At 44.9% G+C, this 25,242-nt stretch overlaps 4 protein-coding genes across 4 annotated transcripts; 2 read left to right on the top strand and 2 right to left on the bottom strand.

The window, feature by feature from the left end:
* Window positions 1-221: 221 nt before the first annotated feature.
* Window positions 222-5,726, top strand: LOC123442490. The gene is made up of 10 exons (XM_045118548.1): window positions 222-592; window positions 699-1,304; window positions 1,412-1,534; window positions 2,199-2,546; window positions 2,640-3,248; window positions 3,356-3,478; window positions 3,881-4,097; window positions 4,393-4,466; window positions 4,574-4,792; window positions 4,887-5,726. Exons 1-10 carry the CDS (start codon window positions 467-469, stop codon window positions 5,571-5,573), a joined length of 3,132 nt encoding a protein of 1,043 aa, XP_044974483.1. The 5' UTR covers window positions 222-466; the 3' UTR covers window positions 5,574-5,726.
* Window positions 5,727-6,093: 367 nt separating this feature from the next.
* LOC123442491 lies at window positions 6,094-9,864 on the bottom strand. Its single transcript, XM_045118549.1, has 7 exons — window positions 9,535-9,864; window positions 8,844-9,443; window positions 8,638-8,760; window positions 8,089-8,341; window positions 7,446-7,561; window positions 7,116-7,322; window positions 6,094-7,024 (listed from the first exon to the last, which is right to left on the bottom strand). The coding sequence occupies exons 1-7, from the start codon at window positions 9,610-9,612 to the stop codon at window positions 6,344-6,346; spliced, it is 2,058 nt and encodes a 685-aa protein (XP_044974484.1). The 5' UTR covers window positions 9,613-9,864; the 3' UTR covers window positions 6,094-6,343.
* A 2,050-nt stretch (window positions 9,865-11,914) lies between these two features.
* On the top strand, window positions 11,915-15,519 carry LOC123442489 (lecithin-cholesterol acyltransferase-like 1). Its single transcript, XM_045118547.1, has 2 exons — window positions 11,915-12,477; window positions 14,333-15,519. Exons 1-2 carry the CDS (start codon window positions 12,062-12,064, stop codon window positions 15,243-15,245), a joined length of 1,329 nt encoding a protein of 442 aa, XP_044974482.1. The 5' UTR covers window positions 11,915-12,061; the 3' UTR covers window positions 15,246-15,519.
* A 2,692-nt stretch (window positions 15,520-18,211) lies between these two features.
* On the bottom strand, window positions 18,212-19,978 carry LOC123439229 (putative E3 ubiquitin-protein ligase SINA-like 6). The gene is made up of 2 exons (XM_045115970.1): window positions 19,397-19,978; window positions 18,212-19,237 (listed from the first exon to the last, which is right to left on the bottom strand). Exons 1-2 carry the CDS (start codon window positions 19,640-19,642, stop codon window positions 18,512-18,514), a joined length of 972 nt encoding a protein of 323 aa, XP_044971905.1. The 5' UTR covers window positions 19,643-19,978; the 3' UTR covers window positions 18,212-18,511.
* Between the last annotated feature and the right edge of the window lie 5,264 nt (window positions 19,979-25,242).

The raw sequence follows: 25,242 nt of genomic DNA, 5'->3' as shown, positions 1-25,242 counted from the left end.
CTAGGGAGCGGACAAGGGCACGCGTCGACGCATGTCCGTTTTACCGCAAACACGATTCAAACTTAAACCGAAAATGATCATTAAAAATGAAAAAAAAACAGTTATCCGTTTGCTTCCGCGAGGTGTTTTGTGTCGGTTTAGCCCAAACGGATCCGGAACGATTTGTGGTAGTGCGGAGTTGCCCTACCTAGTGCTGCTGGACTGATGGCGCCAGACCATCGTCCAAATATTTCGAGACATCGTCATTTTTCGCCTTCGCTCTTCTTCCCCCACTTTCTCCCCTTTCCCCACGACCGCGCCGCCGCTGCCGCACCACTCCAGCCGGCGACCGGCACCGCAGCTCGCCCCTGCGTACTAGAGGGCGTATCGATTAACTGGCAGCAAGAATCTGCTCTTTTCCTGATCGATTCCCCCCATATTTGGCTGGCTGGTCACCATCTCCATCTCAAAACCTAGCCACACGGCCATGGGTTCCAGTCCCGCTGCGCGCTCCAATCCCAGCAGGAACGGAAGGCGGGGGGATGCCATGGACGGCGCTAATCGACCAAGCAGATCTGCAAAGAAGCCCCCTTTTCTTCTCCCGAAGGGCTGGGTCGGAACTCCTCTGCTTTGCTTTGTCCATTCAGTTCAGTTCAGTTCAGTTCCATTCATATTACATCCGAGTCTCCTCAGCTGACCCTCTCAATCGTACCTTGCAGAGCGGGACGGCGGTGTACAGATGCTCCCCTCACCTCATTCCGTCGATAACGGAGCTCCTCAGCGAGAGGCAGAAAGGCTTCGTCAGAAAAATCGGGTTCGGGAGCCTGCTGTCCATGGCGGACTTCGAGATCAACAAGGCCCTTACCATGTGGTTGGTTGATAGGTTCAGTTGCGACACCGAGGCGCTCGAGTTTGGAGGCGGCGTGTCGATTCCGGTGAGGCCGCTCGTCAAGTGCGTCCTTGGGATCCCTTCGGGCCCCATCCAAGTCGTACCGGGTCAGAATGTCGACCATGCTCTCTACAGCCAGTACTCTTGTGATGCTAAAGTGAAGAAGGCAAAGGAAGTGGCTGAAGAAATGTGTAGCATAACCGAGGAGGAACCCTTCTGTACAGCCTTCATGATGGTGATACTCGCGATTTATCTAGCGCCAAATACAACCATGCTTGTCAACAGGTCCTTGCTTGGAGCTGCTCAACAGGTTGGCAGCCTCAAACAGATGGATTGGTGTGGTTTCGTCGCTGACTATCTCTTCAAAGGAATCAGGGAATTCAAGGAATCGGATGCACCCTTTGTTCATCTAAAGGGCTGTGTGCACATCCTGAGCGTAAGAAATGTTCCTACCGCACTTATGGAAATTACAAACTGTTCGGATGTGCTCATGTTGCTTGTTTATTTATAAATTTATTTCCATTCACTGTCCTTGAAATGCAGGTCATTTTCATTGATCATGTGAAACACGCTGCATTCCCAGTACCAAACGGCTTTCCACGCTTGGGGGTTGTCACTACAGAGCATAACAAATGGGTAGCTTCACATCCCTTTGGTAGCTTGCTGGTAATTACTCATGCACTAAATTCTGCAAGCAAACTGTGATACGCTATTTATTTGAAACACACCATTCATTATTATGGATTTCAATATCTTATTGGTTTTGACTTGAGCCTACCCCAACTTGTTTGGGACTGAAAGGCTTTGTTGTTGTTGTACACTATTCGTTACTATATGACATGTGCCTTGTTCAAAATAATGGCATGCACTATGCTGCTACAAGTACTCCCTCCGTTTCTTTTTACTCCGTGTATAAGATTTGGTCAAAGTCAAACAACATAAAGTTTGACCAAATTTATATAAAAAAATATGAATATCTACTATATTAAAATTATATAGTATGAAAATACATCTCGTGGTGCATCCGATAATATTGATTTCATGTTGTGAATGTTGATAGTTTTTAGTACAAAGTTAGTCAAACTTTACAAAGCTTGACTTTGACCAAACCTTATATGCAGACTAAAAAGAAACGGAGGGAGTATTACCAGTCTTGTAACCCACAACCATCCAATGAGTAGCATTTGTTTACCAAATTTTGACCGATCAAGTTTATTACTTACACGGAATTACATTTGAGTGACCTCTTTCAGAAGTATTTTTCTTTTAATTGAGTTGCATATAATGATTGCTACAGTCAGTAACTTTACGCGTATTCTCATTCATATAGGTACGTCATCTAGAAGAGTCTGTCTATGCTCCTGTGCTTAATAATGAAAATGGTAACATTGCTCAAGGCGGAAAATGTGCTGATTCTGATACAAATACTGATGCTCTAGCCAATCTGCCTGCTACCGACAACGATCAAAATAACCAGCATCCGGTTTCAGCAGGTCCTGGCAGCTTGTCCATTGCTGTAGCGTCAGAGACATCAGCTCAATCTGCAGGTACGAACCATCTTCACGGGGGCATGAGTTCCAATCCTGCTGCGCATGCTAATCCAAGCAGTAACGGAAAGCGGGGGAGTGCCATGGATGGTGGTAGTCCACCAAGTAGATCTGCCAAGAAGCCCCGGAAGGTACGATCACGGAATCCCTCCACTCCTCTCCTCTGCGTTTTTCAGTTCACATTACGTCTGAATCTCCTCAGTTGATCCGCTCGTACCTTGCAGAGCAAGAGCGCGGCGTACAGATGTTCCCCTCGCCTCATTCCGCCGATTATGGAGCTTCTCAGTGAGGAGCAGAAGGGCTTCGTCAGAAAAATCGGGTTTGGGAGCCTGCTATCCATGGCGGATTTCGAGATGAACAAGCCCCTTACCCTCTGGTTGGTTCATAAGTTCAGTTGTGACACCAAAGCGCTTGAGTTTGGAGGCGGTGTATCGATTCCGGTGAGGCCACTCGTCAAGTCTGTCCTTGGGATCCCTTCGGGCCCCATTCAAGTCGTGCAGGGTCTCCCTATTAAAGGGAAGAATGCTCTCTACAGTGAGTACTGCTCTGTTAAAGGGAAGAACGCAAGGAAATTGGCCGAGGAAATGTGCAGCATAACCGAGGAGGAACCCTTCTGTATAGCCTTCATGATGGTGATACTCGCGATTTATCTAGCACCAAACACAACCGTGCTTGTCAACAAGTCCTTTCTTGGAGCTGCTCAACAGGTCGGTAGCCTCAAACAGATGGATTGGTGCGGTTTTGTTGCTGACTATCTCTTCAAAGGAATCAGGGAGTTCAAGAATTCGGATGCACCCTTTGTTTGTCTAAAGGGCTGTGTGCACATTCTGAGCGTAAGAAACATTCCGACTGCACTTACGGAAATTACAAACTGTTTGAATGTGTTCATGTTTCTTGTTTATTTATAAATTTATTCCCATTCACTGTCCTTGAAATGCAGGTCATTTTCATTGATCTTGTGAAACACGCTGCATTCGAAGTACCAAACGGCTTTCCACGCTTGGGCATTGTCACTACAAAGCATAACAAATGGGTAGCTTCACACCCCCCTGGTAGCTTGCTGGTAATTATTCATGCACTAAATTCTGCAAGCAAACTGTGACACGCTATTTATTTGAAAGGCACCATTCATTATTATGGATTTCGAGATTTTATGGGTCTCAGCTCTAGGCCACCGCAACTTGTTTGGGACTGAAAGGCTCTGTTGTTGTACACTATTCGCTATTATGTGACATATGCCTTGTTCAAAATAATGGCATGCTCTATGCTGCTACAAGCATTACCAATCTTGTAACCCACGTCCATCCAATGAGTAGCATTTATTTACCAAATCTTGACTGGTCAAGTTTATTACTTACACGGAATTACATTTGAGTGTCCTCTTTCAGAAGTAATTCTCTTTTTCTTAAGTTGCATATGATGATTGCTACAATCAGCAACTTTACGCGTATTCTCATTCATATAGGTACGTCGTCTAGAAGAGTCTGTCTATGCTCCTGTGCTTACTAACGGAAATGGTAACATTGTTGAAGGCGGAGAATGTGCTGATTCTGATACAAATACTGATGCTCTGTCCAATCAGTCTGCTACCGACAATGATCAAAATAGCCAGCATCCGGTTTCAGCATGTCCTGGCAGCTTGCCCATTGTTACAGGGTTAGAGACATCAGCTCGATCTGCAGGTACAAACCAAACCATTATAACTGACTCCTATTACATTTTTTATAGCCAGACTATAAAAGATAATATTACACAAGCATTTTCAACCGTTAATTGACATGACATGTATGTAACATGCTATAAATTATGTATTGTATTCTCCCGACTCTGTTATCCTTGTACAAATATCTACATTCAGAAGCTTGCCTAAAAGATGTAAAGCATGTAGCCATTAATCAAAAAACAATCATTTTTCTTCAACATTGGTTATATGTATCTGAGACAAAATTCTTCCATGTATTGATTTAACTTTTGCAGAACACATTATTTCTCCAAGAAGCGGCGAGCAATTGCAGTCTGCTGGGCCTTCTTCTGAACCGTGTTCTGCACAAGTTTGTCAATGCTCTTCCCTCCCGTGACCATATTCTTTGAGTTGCGCAGAAGAAACATCTGTAGATTGTGGGTACCAATTCATGATGTGATGTTTTTTCCTTTGCAGCTTCCTAACGGGCTGGAGGTTCTTGCGGCTGCCGCCGAGAGCAGGAACAGGGGTTCACCCTCGACGATGGAGAAGCATGATCGGAGCGCCAAGAAAGCAAGGGTGGAGCTGCCCGAGAGTGGGCAAGTGGTGCGAGCTGGAGAAGCCACCATAAGGATGGACATGAGTTTGTTTAGTTGCCGCGTCTGCTCCCACCCTGTCAAGCCCCCTGTCTTCCAGGTTAATTTCTTTCTCCAATATGCTCAATCAGTTTCTTGTTCCATTCAGCCGAAGGTCTGAGGATGGCAGCAGTATCTGATACAATTTTGTGCAGTGCAATGTCGGGCATTTAGCTTGCGGCAGATGCCTTGCCGAGCTCCCCGACGAACAGTGCCAGATGTGTGAGCACGGCGGTGGCTTTAGCCGCTGTCCAGTGATGGACGACGTCGTCCTGTCGAGCACGATGAAGTGCTCCTACGACGGCTGCCAGATTTATGTCCCCTACCACGAGCTCAGCGACCACCAGAGGGCGTGCCCACACGGGCCCTGCTTCTGCACGGAGACTGGCTGCGGCTTCGTCGGCGTGCCGGCGGCGCTCCTCGGCCACCTTGCGGCCCTGCACTCAGTGCCAGTGCACAAGGTCCACTACGGCAGTGTTCATCAGCTCCGGGTGTCGGAACCACGGGTCCTGTTCCACGCGGAAGAGGACGACAGCGCGTTTCTCCTGGCCATGGACGTGCTCGGCATGGCGACCGTCGTGTCTGTGGTGTGCATCAGAGCGGGAGCGGGAGGGTCCCCAGAGCCGCGATACGCGGTCAAGCTCTGGGTGAACGGTCCGCCGCCACCGAGCGGCGCGGCGGGCAGCATTACGTTGGACATGACGGCGGCGACGAGCAGCTACAGGCCCGGCGAGGTGGCGGTGGAGGAGCTGCCGGCTTTCCTGATGGTGCCGCCTGCATACCTTGTTGACTGTGGGGCGTACAAGGAGGTGTCTCTCCACGTTCGCATTGACAGGATGTGATGCAAGTGTTCTGCATAATTTCTTCATTCATGGATGTAATCGCTGCTTAGCTTAGATGCCTCTCCTGATGGAAGTAGAGTAGGTGACAGACACCAAGCTAGGAGGTGTTTGGTAGCGGTAATTTTAACCTAATCAAATGACGGCGTTCAAGGAGGTATAGTGAGTTTTCTGCATGTTTGTTTGGTTCAGGCTTTGCTCTTGATCGGCTCTGCTGCTCGCCAGCCACCAGCGGCTCCGGATCTCAAGCTTCGCTGGACATCCCTGAAATCAAGCGGTTTCAGGGATGTCTGCGGTTCTGCCATCGATCATTGATCGGAAAGAGTTCTGGTCATGTTTATGTTTAACCCAACTTATGGCCACGCGTTTAAGTGTCATATATTTTCGGAGTACTAGAAAAGGAGTATTTATGAAAGAGTGTTCATAAAAAGGTTTTGGAGACACTGAAAATGTTCAGCGAGAACTGGAAATGTTTTGAATAAACCAAAAAATTGTTTCGGAGTAAACCATCAAGCCAAGAAAGTTTTGAAATTCGTTCGGAATTTTGATGGGGGGTGCCAAAAAAGTTGTAGGACCTCCAAAATTCCGGAGCACAATGATCACGCAAGGGGGAGAAGGTTCCCCTTTTCGTGGTTGGCCCAAAGGTCTGAGGATGAATTTCACTTGTTTTTCCATCCACTCGGCAAGTTCAGTGGCATCTAGCAGCCATTACACCAGTGTATTTTCCATGAAGAAATCATGCAAAATACTTACATCAGCCAGCATAAACCATATCACATCTTGTCAATGCGAATGTCGAGAGACACCTCCTTGGACGCCCCAGAACCAACCAGATAAGTAGGCGGCACCATCAAGAAAGACGGCAGCTCCTCCACGGCCACCTCCCCGGGCCTCCTGCTGTTCGTCACCGCCTTAATGTCCAACAGAATGCTGCCTGCCGCGCTGCTCGGTGGCGGCGGACCATTCGCCCGGAGCTTGATCGAGTATCGCAGCTCCGGGGATGCTCCCGCTCTGATGCACACGGCAGACACGACGCTGGCCATGCCGAGTGCGCACACGGCCAGGAGGAACACACCGTCGTCCTCTTCCGCATGGAGCAGGCACCGTGGCTCCGAAAACCGGAGCCGGTGAATGTTGCCGTAGTGGACCTTCTGCACTGGCACTGAGTGAACCGCAGTGAGGTGGCCAAGGAGCGCCGGCGGAGGTCCGCCGAAGCCGCAACGGGGCTCCATGCAGAAGCAGGGCGCATGTGGGCACACTCTCTGGTGGTCGTCGAGCTCGTGGTAGGGGACGTAGCTCTGGCAGCCGTCGTGGAAGCACTTCATCTTGCTCGACAAGACGACGTCGTCCATCACTGGACAGGGGCTAAAGCCACCGCCGTGCTCACAGATATGGCACTGTTCGCCGGGGAGCTCAGCGAGGCATCTGCCGCAAGCTAAATGACCGACATTGCACTGCACAAAATTGTATCAGATACTGCCATCCTCAGACCTCACCTGAATGGAACAGGAAATTATTCGAGCATTATTGGAGAAAGAAACTAACCTGGAAGACAGGGGGCTTAACGGGGTGGTAGCAGACACGACAACTAAGCAAACTCATGTTCATCCTTATGGTGCCTTCTCCGGCTCGCTGTACTTGCTCACTGTTGGGCAGCTCCACAATCGCCTTCTCGGGCCTCCAATCGTCCTTCGGCGAACCCCTGTTCCTTCCCAAAGTGGCATCTGGAGTAATCTGCATCTTCTCCGTAATCTGCAAAGGAATCAGAGGGAAACACATTACTTGAATTACATCCATGCCATGCCGTGTGGAATTGGAACCCGCAACATAACGTAATTCAAATAATAAGGTCACAGAAGTGAAGTGTCAACAAACTTGTTCGGAATACGGTTCAGAAGAAGGCCCAGCAGACTGCACTTGCTGACTTCTTGTAAAAACTACACATTCTTCCAAGAAAGTGCACGCTTCAACTCTGGGAGTGTTACCTGAATCTGTAGAATTATGTGCAGAAAGAAAAAGAATACATGTTAGAATTTTGTCTGAGATATACAAACACAATGTTAAAGAAAAACAGTTGTTTTCATTTCATGAATACACTGTAGAATTATGTGCAGAAGAAAAGAATACATGTTACTCCCTCCGTTCATAAATATAAGTCTCTCTAGAGGTTTCACTAGTGGACTACATACGGATGTATATAGACATACTTTAGAGTGTAGATTCACTCATTTTGCTTCGTATGTCTTAGTGAAATCTCTTAAAAGACTTATATTTAGGAACGGAGGGAGTACAATTTTGTCTGAGATATATAAACACAATGTTTAAGAAAAACAATTGTTTCCATTTCATGAATATGCATGCTTGTAAAGGGTAACAAAGTCGAAGAATACAGTGTTTATAGCATGTTATGTTGGCCGGGACAAGTCATGCCAATTAGTGGTTGAAAATGCTTGTGTAATATCTGTTATAACCTGGCTATAGATAGATAATGTAACAGGAGTGAGTATCTGGTTCGTACCTGCAGATTGATCTGATGATAACTCTACATATTCAACACAGGCCAAGCTCGTTATATTAGGGGTTGTTCTGGCAGTGCCAGGACCTGCTGAAACCGGATGTTGGTTATTTTGATGGGTGACAGTGATAGCAAGCTGATTGGCCAGTGGATCAGTATTTGTATCAGAATCAGCACGTGTTCCGCGTTCAATAATGCTACCCTTCCCCATGTTATTGAGCACGGGAGCATAGACAGACTCTTCTAAACGACGCACCTATTTGCATCAGAATGCGCATAAAGTTAGTGATTGAGCAAACATTACATGCCACTTCATAAAAAGGAAAAAAAAAACTTCTGAAAGAGGCCACTCAAATGTAATTCCGTATAAGTAATAAACTTGATCGGTCAAAATTTGGTAAATAAATGCTACTTGCTGGATGAATGTGGGTTGCAAGGCTGGTTTGAATGCTTGTAGCAGCATAGAGCATGCCATTATTTAAAACAAGGCATATTATGTCACATAATAACAGTCAGCTTGATTGCAGAATGTAGTACATGGGTAGTGATTACCGGCAAGCTACCAAAGGGGTGTGAAGCCACCCATTTGTTATGGTCTGTAGTGACAAATCCCAAGCGTGGAAAGCCGCCTGGTACATCAAACGCGGCGTGTTTCACAAGATCGATGAAAATGACCTGCATTTCAGTGAAACAAATTTACAAACAAACAAGCGACACAGGCACATTGAAACAGTTTCCATAGGAAATTTCTTACATACGTTCAGAATGTGCACACAGCCCTTGACGAAAACAAAGGGCGCGGCCGATTCCTTGAACTTCCTGATGCCTTTGAAGAGGAAGTCGGCGACGAAACCGCACCAGTCCATCTCTTTGAGGCTGCCGACACGCTGAACCGCGCCGAAAAGGCACCTGTTGGCAAGCAAGGTTGTGTTGGGCGCCAGGTACATGGCGAGCATCGCCATGACGAATGCTATGCAGAAGGGCTCCTCCTCGGTCACGCCGAGCATTTCCTCGGCCAGTTTCTTGGCGTTCTTCCCCTTGACGGAGCGGTACTGGCCGTAGAGGGCGTCGTCGACGTCGAGGCCCGGCACGACCTGGATGGGGCCGGAAGGGATCCCGAGGACGGAGGCCACGAGCGGCCTCACCGGGACGGACACGCCGGCTTGGAACTCGAGCGCCTCGGCGTCGCAGCTGAACCTGTCAACCAGCCACATGGTGAGGGCCCTGTTCATCTCGAAGCCCGGCATGGACAGCAGGCTCCCGAACCCGATCTTTTCGACGAAGCCTCTCTGCTCGTCGCTGAGAAGCTTTATTATCGGCGGGATGAGGTGCGGCGAGCACCTGTACGCCGTGTCGCCCTGTGTGCAAGAAGATGGTTCAGATGTGGAGCAGAGGGATTCCGGCCCTGTCAAAAAGATGTGCCCTTTGCGGGAAGAAAAGGGAATGTACCTTCCGGCTCGACCTCTTGGAAGATATGCTCGGATGGTAATGGCCCCGCTTCCTGCTCCTGCTGGGATTAGCAGGCATTGCTGCGTGGCTAGGGTTCGAGATCGAGACGGTGAGCGGCCAAGCGAAAGGGGGAATCGAGCGGAAGAGGAGCGGATTCTCAAACGCGGCTCCCGATTAATGGATCCTCCGTCTGGCAGGAAGCGGCGAGCTAAGGTGCCGGCCTCCGGCAGGGTGCGCCGGCTGGAGCGGAGTGGAGTGGAGCGGCGCAGCTGGGGAAGAAAGGGGAAGAAGAGTGAGGTTTCCTAGCGAGGTTTCCGGTCGACCGGCGCGGGCTCAGATCGGTCGGCTTCGGCACTGCATGATTAGGCCAACTACAGCCGTTGGATCTCGGCTCCTACAGCACAGACTGCTTCCACTCGCAAAGCGGATACGAGGCAGCCGTATATTATATAGAACTAAAATTTGTTCAAAGTATTTAAATTTTGTTTTGCGTTCCCAAAAGATGTTCAGATTTTACAAAGAACGTTCCAAGTTTAATTTTTTTTTCGCGTTTTGCAAACAATGTTCAAAGTTTTAAAAAGATGTTCCGGTTTTCAAATTTGTGTTCGTGTATTAAAAAAATTACCGCGTTTCCAGATTTATTTCTAATTTCAAAATAAATCTCCATTCGAACTTTGCTCTCAAAATTCATAGAATGCTCATGATTTTCTTGGGTCTGTCGATTGTTTTCCCATTTTCGAATTTTGTTCACAAACTCAAAAGAGGTTCATGTTTTCAAAAAAACACAAATTCAAAAAAGTTTCATGTTCCAAATTCAACGATTTTTTTAATATGGATTTGTTAAATGTCATTTTTAATACAGTTTCTTTTATTCCTTTTTGGACCAAAATTTTGTAATATAATTTTGTAAAAATAATTTCATTATTAATTCTTATCCTATTAAAAAATTATTTCAATTGTAATATGGAGTTTTACTTATGCACTTAGGTCCTTAACTTATGCTATTTGAATTGCGAACAAAATACTAAAAATGAGCAAAAGTCATGTTAAATGTTATACTTGAGTCAATCTCATCTAAATTCAACTAAGTCCACTGAAAGTTTTAAATGCACCCCAATGTTTAAAAGCATGAATGCAATGCACATTTGAAATAAATAAATAAAATCCTCTCCCTATCTCTAAACTACGAGACATTACAGAAGCGTGCACCATCTTTTTGATCTATTGGCCTTGTGACACCTCCATTTGACTTGGCTTTTGCTCCTACACTTGGTGTTTTGTTCAATATGACGAGTTTCTTTCATGTCCGGGTCCATTTCCTATGGAAACACATTAATTCAAGGATTTCATAATTTCTTGCATTCATTATTCGTTATTGGCAATATCAAAGTGATTCTCTTGGATATTTAGGGATTATCAAATTTAAACAACAGTGTGACGAGTGATATCACTCATCGACCTCCTCAAACTTAAAATATTTATTGTCTTCGAGCAAGAAGCGAAAGTCGCTAGTAAAGAACTCAATTGTTTAAAACCGAAATAACGAGAATGTTTCGGGTTCACTTGCGATCGATACACCTAGTGGTCTCCGTGTTATGCGGGTGGTCTTTGAACTTCTGGTGGAGAGGGCGTTGTTGCTTCGTGTCTTTGTCCTCTGGCTCCTTCTCCGGCAACGACATGCGACTAGCTTCACCTTAGTCGGGGAGCGTGTGAGGTTGGTCACCTCGAATTCATCTAGTCAAAATCTACTTGGACCCCAAACCCTTTTGTCGCCTTCCAAAATCCCATTTTCAAGAACTTCCGGTCATTTTCACCAAATTTCAGAGTCGGTTTGAAGAAAAATTAGCGCCACTATCAACAGAATTCTGAGTCATTCTCACTTTTAGCAATTCTAGATTTGCTTCTAAAAACAAAGTGTCAATGATGAAACAACCCCCGCATCTTCATTCACTGCTCGCTCGAACAACGAATATGGCAACGGATTGGCTTTCCACCTACAGATAACCTTGATGATTTTGGGGCTGTTGTCTACCTACCCAAGTAGAAGCGGTGATTTGGCACTCAATTCGCCTCATTATCCTATGAAAAAATTGGAACTCCAGAAATGCTATGATCTCATCACCACAACATTACACCCTCAACCGAATCATTGATGACCTCATGCCCTGGACATGCCGGATGAAGAAACCGGAGCATAAACAGGACGCCTATACTACCGACGATCCTATCTCCTATCACGTTTACACATGCTTATGTAATTCACCTTATAATCCGACAAACATTGGGTTATAAACTTGAGAAATATATTTAGGTGGGAAGCTCCCCCGGGTGAGTTTTCAAAAATAAAGACGAAGTGTCAATTTCAACAAATACGGTATGGCGCAGCAGCACAGCGTGTTGGTTGGAGCAGCGTGTTGGATCGGGCTGCACCGCAGGAGATTCTATCCATCCATCCATCCTTGCTCTTTGTCAGCTAACACCAGCACCATACGTACAGGCAACGCACGCAGGTGACGTATCTCTCGCCATGGCCATGGCCACGAAGCTCCAATGGCTGCCACGGCTCCTCCTGCTCGTCCACTCCACCTTCTTCCTGGTCAGCCACACCGTCGCCTTGCCGTTGCCGTGGACTCTCGACCACGCCTCCGGCCTCCACCCTGTGGTGCTGCTGCCGGGCAGCTCCTGCAGCCAGATCGAGGTCCGCCTCACGGACGACTACGAGCCGCCGTCGGCGCTCTGCGCCGCGCACAAGGGCGACGGCCGGTGGCACCGGCTATGGAAGAACGCCGCTGCTCCTGATGCCGACGCCGTGTGCTTCGCCGATCAGATCCGCCTGGTCTACGACGATGCCGCCGGCGATTACCGCAACGCGCCGGGCGTCGAGACCCGCGCCCTCTCCTTCGGCTCCACCCGCGGCTTCCTCGCCGACGACACCGCAGACAAGTAATTGCTTCCTTCGTTCTATAATATAAGATACTTTTACAAGCTATTTCAGCTAATAAGAACGTTTTATGCAACTAGCAAAAGGGTTCGTGCGTTGCAACGAAAGAAAAAATAAATAAATATTCAATGGTGCTGATTATGTCTTTAAAATTTTAGGACATTTCTTAAAATGCATGAACATTTTTTGAATTAGCATACATTTTTTTTCAATTGCACTCAAAAAAATACACATTTTTGTTTTGAAAATCATGGACTTTTATTGTTCTCACCAACATTTTTCTCAAAATTATGAACATTTTTCTGAATATGCGAATATTTTTACAAAAACCCCGAGCATTTTTTGAATTCACAAACATTTTATGTTTTCTTCAAACTTTTATTTCAAAATTCTCAGTCTTATAAATTGCAAAAGTTTTCAAAGTTCTAAATTATTTAAATTAAAAAATGGAACGGAAAAATTTAAATAAAAAACGAGACTAAAAACAGAGGCACAAATTGTTTTTAAGATTTTTACACGGACTTTTGTTTAAAATCATTGAATTTTATATTTTATGGACATTTTCTCAAAATTTAAACATTTTTTTGTATATGCAAACATTTTCAAAACTCCTCAGTAGTTTTTGAATTCTCAAAAAATTATGTTATTTTGAATATTTTATTTCGAAATTCTTAGTTTCTTAAAATTTAGCAAAGTTATTTGGAGTTCTAAATTATTTAAAGTACAAAAACAAAATGGAACTGAAAAGAAAAATAAAAGAACTAAACCAAAAAAAACAGGCACCCACGCATGGGCCGGCCCAAATAGGTGTGCTGCATCTTTTTCCAACGGCCAGAGCGTAATATAGGAGGTGCCTATATGGGCCGGCCCAGTCCGGAGATTTTCCTGTTTGAAACATTTTTTATGACTTATAGGTGGCATTGGTGGGTAATTTTAGTCAACTTTAGGGATAATTTAATTGACGTACTGCAGAAGCAATATTTGCTTTATTAGTAAGTAAGATAAGATAATAAAACAGAGAAATTAATTAATTATAGGGAAAAGCATATTTTTTGTCCCTCAACTCTCGGCAGAGTATAGATTTGGAACTTCAAAACCGAACAACTTGGACGCTGACTAGCAAAACCGGACAAGGTTCGTCCTCGACACGGTTTTGACCGGTTTTGGTGCTGATTTTTGCCGGTTTTGACCATGTTTGACTCAATTCTTGTACTTTCTTCAAGTCTGTTTATTTTTTCAAGGTACATTTCCAAATTCACGTGCTTTTTTCAAATCCGCCTACTTTCTACAAAAGTTCATGAATTTGAAAAGGTGCACGGGTTTAAAAGCAGTACACGAACCTGAAAAAATCAGGCGGATTTAAGAAAAATACGCGAAGGTATGCGAATTTGAGAAGTTACGTGAACTTGAAAAGGTTCTTAGAGCCTGTTTGAATTGGGACTGCTGTGCTTCTTAAAATTCAACTCTACTTCAGAAAAGACAAACCAAACGGAGTAGCTGCACGATATGCTGCTCCGAAAAAAAACTAGAATCTGGGATATAATTTCAAAGTTTTTATGAAGCTTCTGAAAGGGTGTTTCAAAAAACTCTAGAAGCTGGAGTTGAAGAGAAATTACCCACCACTGCCACCAGTAAGTGGATACACCTTCATTTTCTTTCCCCTTAACCAATCAAGTAGATTTCTTTCCACCAATTTTTTTATTCTTGAAGCTGGAGCTAGATGGAAGCCAAACATTCTCTTGATAGTGCTATAGCTTTCGTATGAAACTGCTTCAAAGTGAATTTAATGAAGTGAAGCTGATTTTCATGAATCGAAGTAGTCGGAAACAGGCGATTGATTTGGTTCATGTGACACAGGGAGCTGTGCATGGGGAATCTGGTGGAGGCGTTGGAGCGAGCGGGGTACCGCGACGGCGAGACCCTCTTCGGCGCGCCCTACGACTTCCGCCACGCGCCCGCCCCGCCGGGGACGGCGAACAGGGAGGTGTCCCGGTTCCGACGGCGGCTCCGGGAGCTGGTGGAGCGCGCGAGCAGGACGAACGGCGACATGCCGGTGGTGCTCGCCTCGCACAGCCAGGGCGGCTACTTCGCCCTCGACTTCCTCAACCGGAGCCCGCTGCCGTGGCGCAGGAGGTTCGTCAAGCACTTCGTCATGGCCTCCACGGGCGCCGGCGGGTTCGTGCTACTGATGCAGGGCCTCCCCTCAAGCGGCAGCTACGGCTCAGCATCCCCCGCCGACGTCCTCTCGCCGCCGCAAGCCAGGATGACCTTCCCTGGAACTCTCTCGGCACTGCCGTCTCCCGTCGCTTTCGACAACGACACGCCGCTGGCGGTCACACAGAACCGGAGCTACGCCGCGCGTGACATGCCGGCGTTCCTCGCGGCGGCAGGGCTGTCGCCATTAGAGGTGCGGCTTTACAAGACGCGTGCCCTTCCCGTGGCGCTGAGCCTCGGACCGCCGTTGGTGCCCATGACGTGTGTCAACGGCGTCGGCGTGCCGACCGTGGAGAAGCTCGTCTACACCGGCTCCGGCGGCCTCGGGGCGGCCCCGGAGGCGGTGTATGGCGACGGGGATGGCGTCGTGAACTTGGCGAGCATACTTGCGCTTGATGTGGTGATGGGGGGAGACCCACGGCAGGAATACTATAGGTCCATCAGGATCACCAATATGTCTCACCGCGGCGTCGTCTCCGACTCTCGAGCCCTCGAGCAGTTGCTCGGTGTGATTCTTCACGACGTCGCATCCACGGTGGATACGCATGCGATGTAGTGAAAAGAATTGGGGAGCTCACTCGTGAGGAGATCTTGACCCAAATGGAGGTCTCTCTTCGGAATGGTGGTGGTGGTGGTGGTGTGGATGGAGGTGGCCGTCGAGATGGTGTGGTGATTTCCCTCACGAGGATGGTGTTTGATTTCGTGCATGCATTTGGTTTGGCTCGATCCATAACATGAAACATGCTATGTTGTAGTGATTTCGGATCAAACTTAATCGATGTGACGCCTTCCGAATAAACTATTTGCATGTTTAGATTTGAATTCCTCAATCCGTGCAACTATATGATCGTTCATGATATTATGTGCAATTGTTTGAAATTTATGTGGCTAGGTAAAAACATTTTTATTTAAATATCCTTCTCTAAATATAGGGGGTCGGTTAGCTAGACTCGGCCTCCGTTATCGTCCTTCTCTAAGGATACTCAGCCGTTTACTCCTCTAACGGATATGTGATTATTCTGGGTCATTTATAAGAATTCAACCTCACTTACGCCTCCAAATAAGAGCTAAGGAGATGAAGTGATTTTATCCACCATGAAAAAGAAACCATTGAAATGAGAGCTAGCAACACATTTGCATGATAAGAACCATAAGCTTCGAGGGTTGTCGACAATGCTGAGGAATTTTATTTTTCTCCAAAGAAATGTAGGTTTGATAATGTAGGCAGATGACAGTCAAATTTTTTTCATGTTGCATACCATGTGTACTTAGGTGAATGTTGGTTAAACTACCGTCGATTTGCTTCTGCATTTCCCCAAGTTGCTTCTCCCGGTTGAGTGTCACAAAAAGATTGTGTGAACTTGTTTTGTGCTTTGAATTATCAGGTTGTATTTTGACACGGCGATATATAACGCAATAGCCGACATGTCGAAGGTTGAAAGCAAAAGTTATAGGCCAAAATTTATGAGCCCAACGGGCATTGTTAAAACTTGAGAAAATTGGATGGTTTGGTATGTGAAAGCTACATACATTGTACTCAGTGTTCACAGATGAATTTACAACAACACCAAGGTGAATAACAATTATTTTTTTCTTTACAAACAGCAGAAGTCAGTGCTACTTGCATGAAGCTCTAACCATGAACATAACCTGACATTTTCACACAGCATATCCTAACTTCGGCAACAAAATGTGTAGATACATCGTTATTAAGATGGCACATTTACTAGCTTATCTGATGCTATGCCGGACCCAACTGTTGTTACTATGGTTCAGAAAAGATGGTGACACAGCAGGACTTATGTGAAACATGCATGGATACAAACTTCACTTTGGATGCATGATCCTCTGTCCCCAGTTTGTACTATTTCTCACCTTTCATGTGCTCTTCTAATACGTCTCACACAATAACACACAACTTGACGCCAGTCTGATAAGAAGAAGAAAACAATATACTTTGAAATGTGACCCTGTTAGTTCGAACCTCAAGGTCCTTTGACTCTGAGCATCAGGTCCAGCTTGCTCCCCCCCCCCCCACCCCACCCCCCAACACACACACACACACACACACACATAAACCTGAGAATGGTTTCATACTTGAACCATATCCATTCATTTCTCTCTTAAAACCATACTTGAATCGTACCCATTTTATGTCATTTTTAGCCCAATCAAAACCGAACCCACTATTTTTTTCACCCAAACCAATTTAAACCCAATACATAACCGTGGGTTTAAACCCAGTACATAACCATGGGTTTGTTTCAATGTACATATGATTGCACAAATTGACATGTTAAGAAACAAATGAGATAGAAAAGGCATAAGTGCGTCTACAACAGTTTAGAAACAAAGTAATCCTTGAGATACACTCAACACACAGTAAGAGGTAAAAAGAACATGCCCATGGCTGAAAAGCTCACTAACAAGTGTATTAAAACCAAATTGCTTAGCGAAAGCACAACAAAACACTTCCGATTTTCATCTGTTGTTTCCCCATAATACATAATTACATAGTACATTACAGCATGCACGCGGATCAAAGATACTCGTTCTCGGTCGTCGTTGATTATTACATATAACCAATGCCTAGAAACCGGTTTGGACCCATAGTTTATAACCGCTAATAACCAAATCGTTTAAACCCATAACCAACTATACCCAAACTGTTTTCTCCACATACCCAAACCAAAACCCAACTAAAAAAATCTCAGTCCAATAAAACCTGAACCAATCAAACCCAAAATAAGACCGAACCGTTAGACCCGGTTTTTTAATAACCATTGTCACGTTTACACACACACAAACAAAGAGAACTATCTGAGACAAGAAACCAAAATGGATGTTGGTTTTCCTAATTAAGGGCTGGATTTATGATCGCCTCATTCACTCCAATCTTACAATAACAAAAAAGGAGTCGCAACATTTTCCTTGATGCCAAAAAGTAATTCCCAGAGAAGAATCTGCACATAGTACAGTAATAACCGCTACAACAAATGCATATTTCGCCCTGCATACTCTGCTGCAGGTTATAGTGATTCTGGTATAGGATGTTCTATTTGACTTCAATCGGTTGCGCAACTGAAATTAACTTGGATCAAATACAAAGCAGTAGCTGAATTTACTACTCCCTCCGTTTTCAAAATACTTTTCATGGTTTTAGTTCAGTTGGGAGTACTACCGAGGCCACTTTTTCAGAACAAAGAGTGAAGCATCCCTACCCTTGCTTAGCAACATTACTGCATTGCTGCTCAACAATCCTTCCCTGGCTTTGCTGCATTACTAATACTCCCTCCTCCCAAAATAAGAAATTAAACTTATCTACTCCTACACCAGATCATAGTTACCATCCATAACGTGCAGCAGATCAAGATCAGATGCATACTTGACTGCATCCTCTGCCCCGGGATCACTACAACCTGATACATACTCTGCTGCGGGTTATGAAAAGAAAATATAGAACATGCTCTGGTGCAACATCTTCAAATTAACTTGAATTTGTTGCACTTGACTCAGATCAAATACTACAAACCAGTAGCTGCATTACCAGTAGTACTTGTGCCATTTGTTCAGATTTTAGAACATGCCTACCCTTGTTTAGCTGCATTGCTACTTATGAGAAGCCATGTAGCTTAACAAGCCCACACAATTCATAGTCTCTCACACACTCATATACTGATCATGCATAGCTTAACAATACCGAATTGAACTGTTCATCATACCACTACTGCTACTGCATCAAACAAGTGAGTTATTAACCATCAGAAGACAGAACAAGCTAACCAGTGGTGCAGACAATCAATCAAACGCATAGTACTTGACTCACTGCATCCTCCTCGGCGTCCTGGCCAGTGGTGTGGCGGACTTGGGAGCGGCGCCGGCGGCGGGTCGGATCAGGTCAATGCGGAGGCTGAGCGTGAGCGTGTCGCCGGACAGCAGCTCCTGGGGCACCGCCAAGAACATCCCCTGCCCCGGCGCCGGCGCGCCGGTGGACAGCGCGCTGTTGCTCACGGCCGAGGCCATGAGGACCACGTTGTCCTTGCCGTCGCCCGCCGGGCGCTCCACGGAGAGCTTGCACCGGAACTGGGGCGCCGCCTCGCCGTCCGGCCTGACGCAGAGCAGCGACACGGCGGTGGCCGCGCCGAGCGGGCCGAGGGAGACGAGGAAGACGCTGCGGTCCTCGTCCCCGACGAGCGCGTGCCAGCGGTGCGACAGGGAGAGGCCGAGGTTCCAGGCCCGGCCGTAGCGGATGGTGACGGCGGGGCGCTGGTGGGCGGCGGCGAAGTGGCCGAGCAGCATGGCGCGGGAGCCGACGAAGGCGCAGCCGTGCTCGGGGCAGGAGCAGGGCGCCCACTGGCACGCGCGCTCGTGGCCCGCCGCGTCGTGGTACACCACGTAGCGCTCGCAGCCGAACGCCTTGTAGGGGCAGGGCACCTTGGCGGCGCCGACCACGGCGTCCAGCTCGCCGCAGTGGGCGGTGGCGCGGCTGCAGAGCGCGGCGTGGCCCGCGCGGCAGAAGCAGCACACCACGTGCCCGGCGGCCTCGCACTGCGGCCGGGCCGGGCCGGAAACGCAAATCATCAGCTTCCAATGCCGTGGCAAGAAGACGGATAGATTGAAGGGAAAAGGGGACGAAAAGAGGGTTTTTTTTTGGGTTCTTGGGAAACAGAATCGTGGGTGAGGGTGAGAGGGGAAGTGTGGGATCACCTTGAACACGGGGGGCTTGAGGGGGAGGAGGCAGGCCTGGCAGTGGAGCAGCACCACGTCCATCCTCACGTCGATCTGCGCCGGCGGCGCCATGGCCTCCGCCGCGGCCGGAGACACCACGGCACCCCCTCCTTCGCCTCCGTCCTGCGTCGCCGTCATCATCAGCGCCTGTCCCTCCTCCCACTCCGGCTCCCCCTCCTCCTCCTCCCCACTCACGCTCTTGCCGCAGCTCACCCCTCCCTCCATTGTTATTTCTGCCCGCAGAGTGTTGGTTAGACGGTGAAAAAGTGGGAAAAGAGGAACGCAAAAGGAGCCATGGCGGCCATTGCGGACCAGCAGAGCATCCCAAAACGGAAAGAAGCCGGACAATAATTCGAGATGGCACCAGAGGATTGTACAGCTGAGCGCTTTGACTGTTCAAACACTGAAGCAGCTCAACGTTACTTACTAGAGGACTGCACATAGGAGTATGTACCGTACACTTTTGATGATCCTCCGTTTTGTTGTTGCTTTACAAAATTTACAACGTGGGATTCGACCTTACGAGATTTTACATCTACAATAGTGAGCACTCCCTCCCTTTGTAAAGAAATACAAGAGCTTACTTCCTTATGAATTGCGTGGTTAGTCGTGGAACTTGTGGCTCGCATAATTCAACATGAAAACTGTGTGCGATTTGAATTAACATCGCATGCGGTTATTTCATGAAAATTATATGTAATGCGTGAGACATCGCACACGATTGAAAAGAAAAGACTATGTGTGTGATGTAAATGCCATCACATATAATTAGATCCAGAAAATTATGTGCACTGTGAGGGGTCATTGCTTACATTTGTACTGTTCAAACTGTGTGCAACATGTGATCTTAACGACGCGTTAATTAGTCTTAAAAGCAGCTAGGCAATAATTAATTTAGTATGATTACCTTTTCACAAACAAACATGGCGTAGATCTTGAACATTCAAAATCAACTATATGATTTAGATCCAAGGTTTGTCATACAATATACACCAATACTGCCATACTATCTCACAACATACGACAGCCAACACATACAACTAGTAATCACATTTAGTTACGTAGTAAAGCCTTACCAATCTCTTGTTTATCAATGACATGAACTATCAAACGTTCTAATATTTCTTATTGTATCTCATACGAAACCAAGAGAAAAATATGACAAGGTCAAAAAAATACATGACTACACACAGCAGCGATTCTTTGACCAGGCTCATGTGCACCTATGATACATAAAAAAAATCAAAACAAATACTAGAAAAATTCAGAAAAATCCATTTTTTTATGGTGGAGAATTTGGTGCGGGAGGTGCGCTCCAAATTTCTGATCAATTGGATATTTGAGTAGTCCTCGGCAAAAAAAGATAAATTTGGGGTATGTAAAAAGTTTGATGTTCATGTATTGTTCTGATCCAATTTGTCTTTTCTGCTGACAGCTACTCATATGTCCAAATAAACTGAAATTTATAGCATACCTCACGCACTAAATTATCTACTATGCAAAAAAAATGTATTTATTGATTGATTTTTGTTTGGATTTGTTATGAATTTTTCATATTATGTACTCAATTATCCTACCTGAAATTAGCTCTTCAAGTGATTATGCATATGTTTTTTTCTCAAAAAGTATTGGAAGAGAAAGTTTGATGCCTTAGGGCATCTAGATGGATAAGGAGAATCAAGAGGAGACATCATATTTAGACATAGAAAAACAAGATTGGATTAATAGTATGAGGATTGCTAGCTAGCAGCCAGCTTGGTGGACCGATTCTTGGAAAGAGACATATGAAAAGCTAGCTTACATGGCCACGAACTGCGTTGTGGTAACCCGAGACCGACGCTTCAGAAAATTCCTCTTTTATTCCATTCTCACGGTGTGATTCCTTTGGTTGTCGCATTCATCATCGCATCATGCGCATCATCTGCATTGTATTAGTACTACGTTGCCGTTAGTTTTCAAACATGCATCCGTTATTAGTTGCCAGTTCTTTCTGTGTTCGTCCTTGACCGTTTTGAGGCCAACCACACACGCACGCACCCGCAACATCGATAAAATATTGTTTTTAAAATTGTCTGGAAAATATTCTCGGATTGGGTCGAAACTTGACGTGCGGTCTTAATAAAGTGTAGGTAGACCACCTGCCAATTTTCGTCGCAATCGGAGTTCGTTTGATAACCGTACCGTTTATTATATAGCGGCACTATAGCCGGTTTAATTGTGGACGTTCGGTGTTTTAAAAAAACTCTGTCACAGGCCACATCATTTCCCTCTCATCCCTACTTAGCCCATTTACACAACGCATTAACCCACCTAGCCACTTCTTCGGTTCGTGGTTGTCGGATCGCGGTCGGACGCACGAGGTCCACCCCACCTTCCCCTAGGTATGGACTGATCCCCTCACTTCCCGTTTCCCTAGGTCTCTCGGGCGAAAGCCCAAACTTTGTTGGGCAGCGACGGCGCTCACGGCATCGTTCCCTTCTTGAAGACGCCGCTTTGGGAACCTTGGGGCTGGGTGGCTTGTGGGTGGTGGATGACGTCGGTGGTGCGGCCCTATCCTAGCATGGATCTGTGTCCGCTGCTTGGAGATGGACTCGCGTAGGAGGAGGTCGTCGTTTGGCGTCATGGTGGCGTCAATGGAGGAGGCACCTGCCAAGGGTGGCACCTCAATCTGCTCTGAAGATGAACAGGTGGAAGATGGTAGCGGCGACACATGTGAGTGCCCCAGACCGGTTTGTGCCCCGGACCTGGTATGTGGCTTGTTCGGGCCTCTGGCTTTAGATGTTAGGCTTAGGTGAGAGGTCTGGGTATTTGGCCCAGCTTGCACCCCTTCATCATATGGATGGAAGTAGCGGCAGATTGAGGCATATTGTTGTACTACTTTGTAAAGTCCTCGAGAATAATCAATAAAATGATCGCATGCATCCCCAGATGCAGAGATCGGGGTCATCCTCCTTTTCTAAATAAATGAAAGGATAAATTATTTATAACAAATCGAAGTGGTGTCATTTGATAAAATGGAGGGTACAATCGATAGTACTAAAGCCCATGTCTTCAAAATAAAAAACATTTGACCAACAAACAACTATGAAGCACTTCCATAGATTGAATCGGAGACAACAATCTAAGAATTAATCCAAACGGCCCTAACGTCTTCACAATAGATTGAGAAAATTTGTAAAACGTGTCTGAAAAAGTCGATGTGTTGACTGACGAACGAGGTCGACGCGACAACGCCTCGACTCAATCTCCACGCCGGATGTATGAGCGGCATCGTCGTGTGCCGGTGCTGCACTGTGCCTGATGCCCCTACCGCCGTGTGACGTGCTAGCGATGAGAACTGGGAGTGTGGAAGAGAACAGACGTTTGGAGCTAGGCCTCCATGGAGGCTGAATTTTTTAGAAAATTCAAAATTCAAACTTTTTGGTTTCAAAAATATCTAAAAAATATGCAAGTAAAGAAGGATGTTATGTGTATGTGTGTAAAATTTTAGGATGAAATACTTTAAAATATGATCTGCACAAAAAAGAAAAATTCATGGCCTGAAACGATGAATAGTATCATGTGTAAAAAAACCTCAGATTTGTCCTTTTTATACAGCCCTCATTTCATTGTATTTTTTCTGAAAATTTATACACATGTGTGTTAAGCCTTCACTTGTCTCCGTATTGTTTTTCAGAATTTTTTGAACTATGAAAATGTGAATTTTCATGAAATTTGAATTTTAAATTTAAAGGCCTTCATGAAGCTCGGCCTCCAAACGCAATTTCCGGAGTGTGGAAGCGGTGGTTCGTGCGATCGGTCGATCGTGCAAGTGACCCCACGTCCACTACAGAGTTTTCACTTGGGTTGGGACTGACTGACTACTATGTACTCCCTTCGTTCCTAAATATAAGTCTTTTTAGAGATTTCACTAGAAGACTACATAAGGAACAAAATAAGTGAATGTACACTCTAAAGTATGTCTATACACATGTGTATGTAGTCTTTTAGTGAAACATCTAAAAAGACTTATATTTGAAAACGAAGGGAGTAAAAGATAACTGGGCCACTAGGCCATGTTGAGCGGGAGGGGAGAAAACGGGAAGGGGGCTGACTATTCCATTAGGCTGAAAAGCGTATGCAACCTGTTATTCTTTGTAGATATTGTCTTTTTAATATAATACTCCCTCCATACCATAATACTTGTTATTAGAGAGAATTAGTTTAGTTCTCCTCAACAACAAGTATTTAGGAACACAAGGAGTACATGGTACATGCTTTATCTTTACTTATTATTAATAAATCACCTATTGCTTCTGTGATATGTCATGAAAATTGCTCCTGAATTTTGCATAATTACCCACCATGCTACCGGTAAGTAATAGAAAACGTTTCACAAAGCGAAAAATCTCGGACGGGGCCGGTCTATGTAAAAACCTCCTATATTACGCTCTGCACCCTGGGAGAATATCCAGCACACCGTATGGGCCGGCCCATGCACAGGCGCCAGTTTTTTAGTTCCGTTTATTTATTTATCTTTAGTTTCATTTTATTTTTCTATTTTAAATAATATAGAACTTCAAGTAACCTTTAAACTTTTAATAAACTTAAAATTCTAAATCAACATATTTTAAAAAATAAAATGTTTGTGACTTCAAAAACAGCTCGGAGTTTTTGTAAAAAATGCTCGCATACACAATAAAATGTTTGCAAGTTTGAAAAAATGTTTGTAAAATAAGAAAAGCCCATGATTTCAAATCAAACTCCATGTATTAAAAATTATTAAAAGCATTTAACAAAATGCTTTCTAATTCAAAATATGTTAATGCATTTAAAAAATGTCCTAAAAAAATTTAAAAATAGCTAATGCCTGTTTTGATAGTTTCTTTTTTTATTTAAATTTTTCCGTTCCATTTTTGTTTACTTCTAATTTAAATAATTTAGAATTACAAAAGCATTTGCATATTAAAAAATAGGAATTTTGAATTAAAATGTTGACGAAAACATAAAATGTTCGTGGATTCAAAAAAGGCGCCGTTTTTTTTTGCAAATTCCGAAACAATGTCCGTGAATTTAATAAATATATTACTGACTTATGAAAATGTTTGTTTATTCAGAAAAACTTCATGCGTTTCAAAAATATTTGTGACTTTATAGTAAAATCCTCCAACATCAAAAATTATGTTCGTCTTTTCTAGAATTGGTCGACAATTCAAAAGAAAATATTTAAACCCGTTTGAAATATAAAAAATATTCACTATTTTTAGTAAATGTTTGTAAATTGTAAAAAATGTTCTCGATTTTAAAATTGTTGTCATATTTGTAAAATTGTTTATGAAAGATCTAATTTATGTAGTTAAATATTAATGCTTCTAAGTGTTTGGGAAAATATACCCGTGTGATTTTTGAAGAATTAACTGTTGGATGGATTGGATTATTATTGTATGTTTTTTTTAAAAAATCTTGAAAAGAATAATTATTTACGTTACCAAGATTTTTAACAACCATGATATTTTTTTTGAAAATGTAAAGATTGCTTCAACTTGTGAATAAATTTAAAAGAAGAAACATTTTCTTGCATTTGTGCACAAAATTTCAAAATCAAGCGATGATGTGTGAACATAATGTGGTCATCATCATTGAAGATTAAGTTTTTTTTTCTCCCGTTGCAACGCATGGGCCATTTTGCTAGTATATGCAAATTTATTTGACAAAAATTGTGGGTATTCAACTGAATATCCATGGATTGAACTGCCCCCCCCCCCCCCCCCCTGCATATAGACGCATGCATTATTTTGATGTAGAGATCAACGACAATTCCCTTTTTATAAAAGTGGTTGCCGAGC

The sequence above is a fragment of the Hordeum vulgare genome, chromosome 3H (genome assembly GCF_904849725.1).
Source record: "Hordeum vulgare subsp. vulgare chromosome 3H, MorexV3_pseudomolecules_assembly, whole genome shotgun sequence".
Taxonomy (NCBI): domain Eukaryota; kingdom Viridiplantae; phylum Streptophyta; class Magnoliopsida; order Poales; family Poaceae; genus Hordeum; species Hordeum vulgare.
Note: the sequence above shows the minus strand (reverse complement) of the source record. Positions and strands in the feature narration are given on the sequence as shown.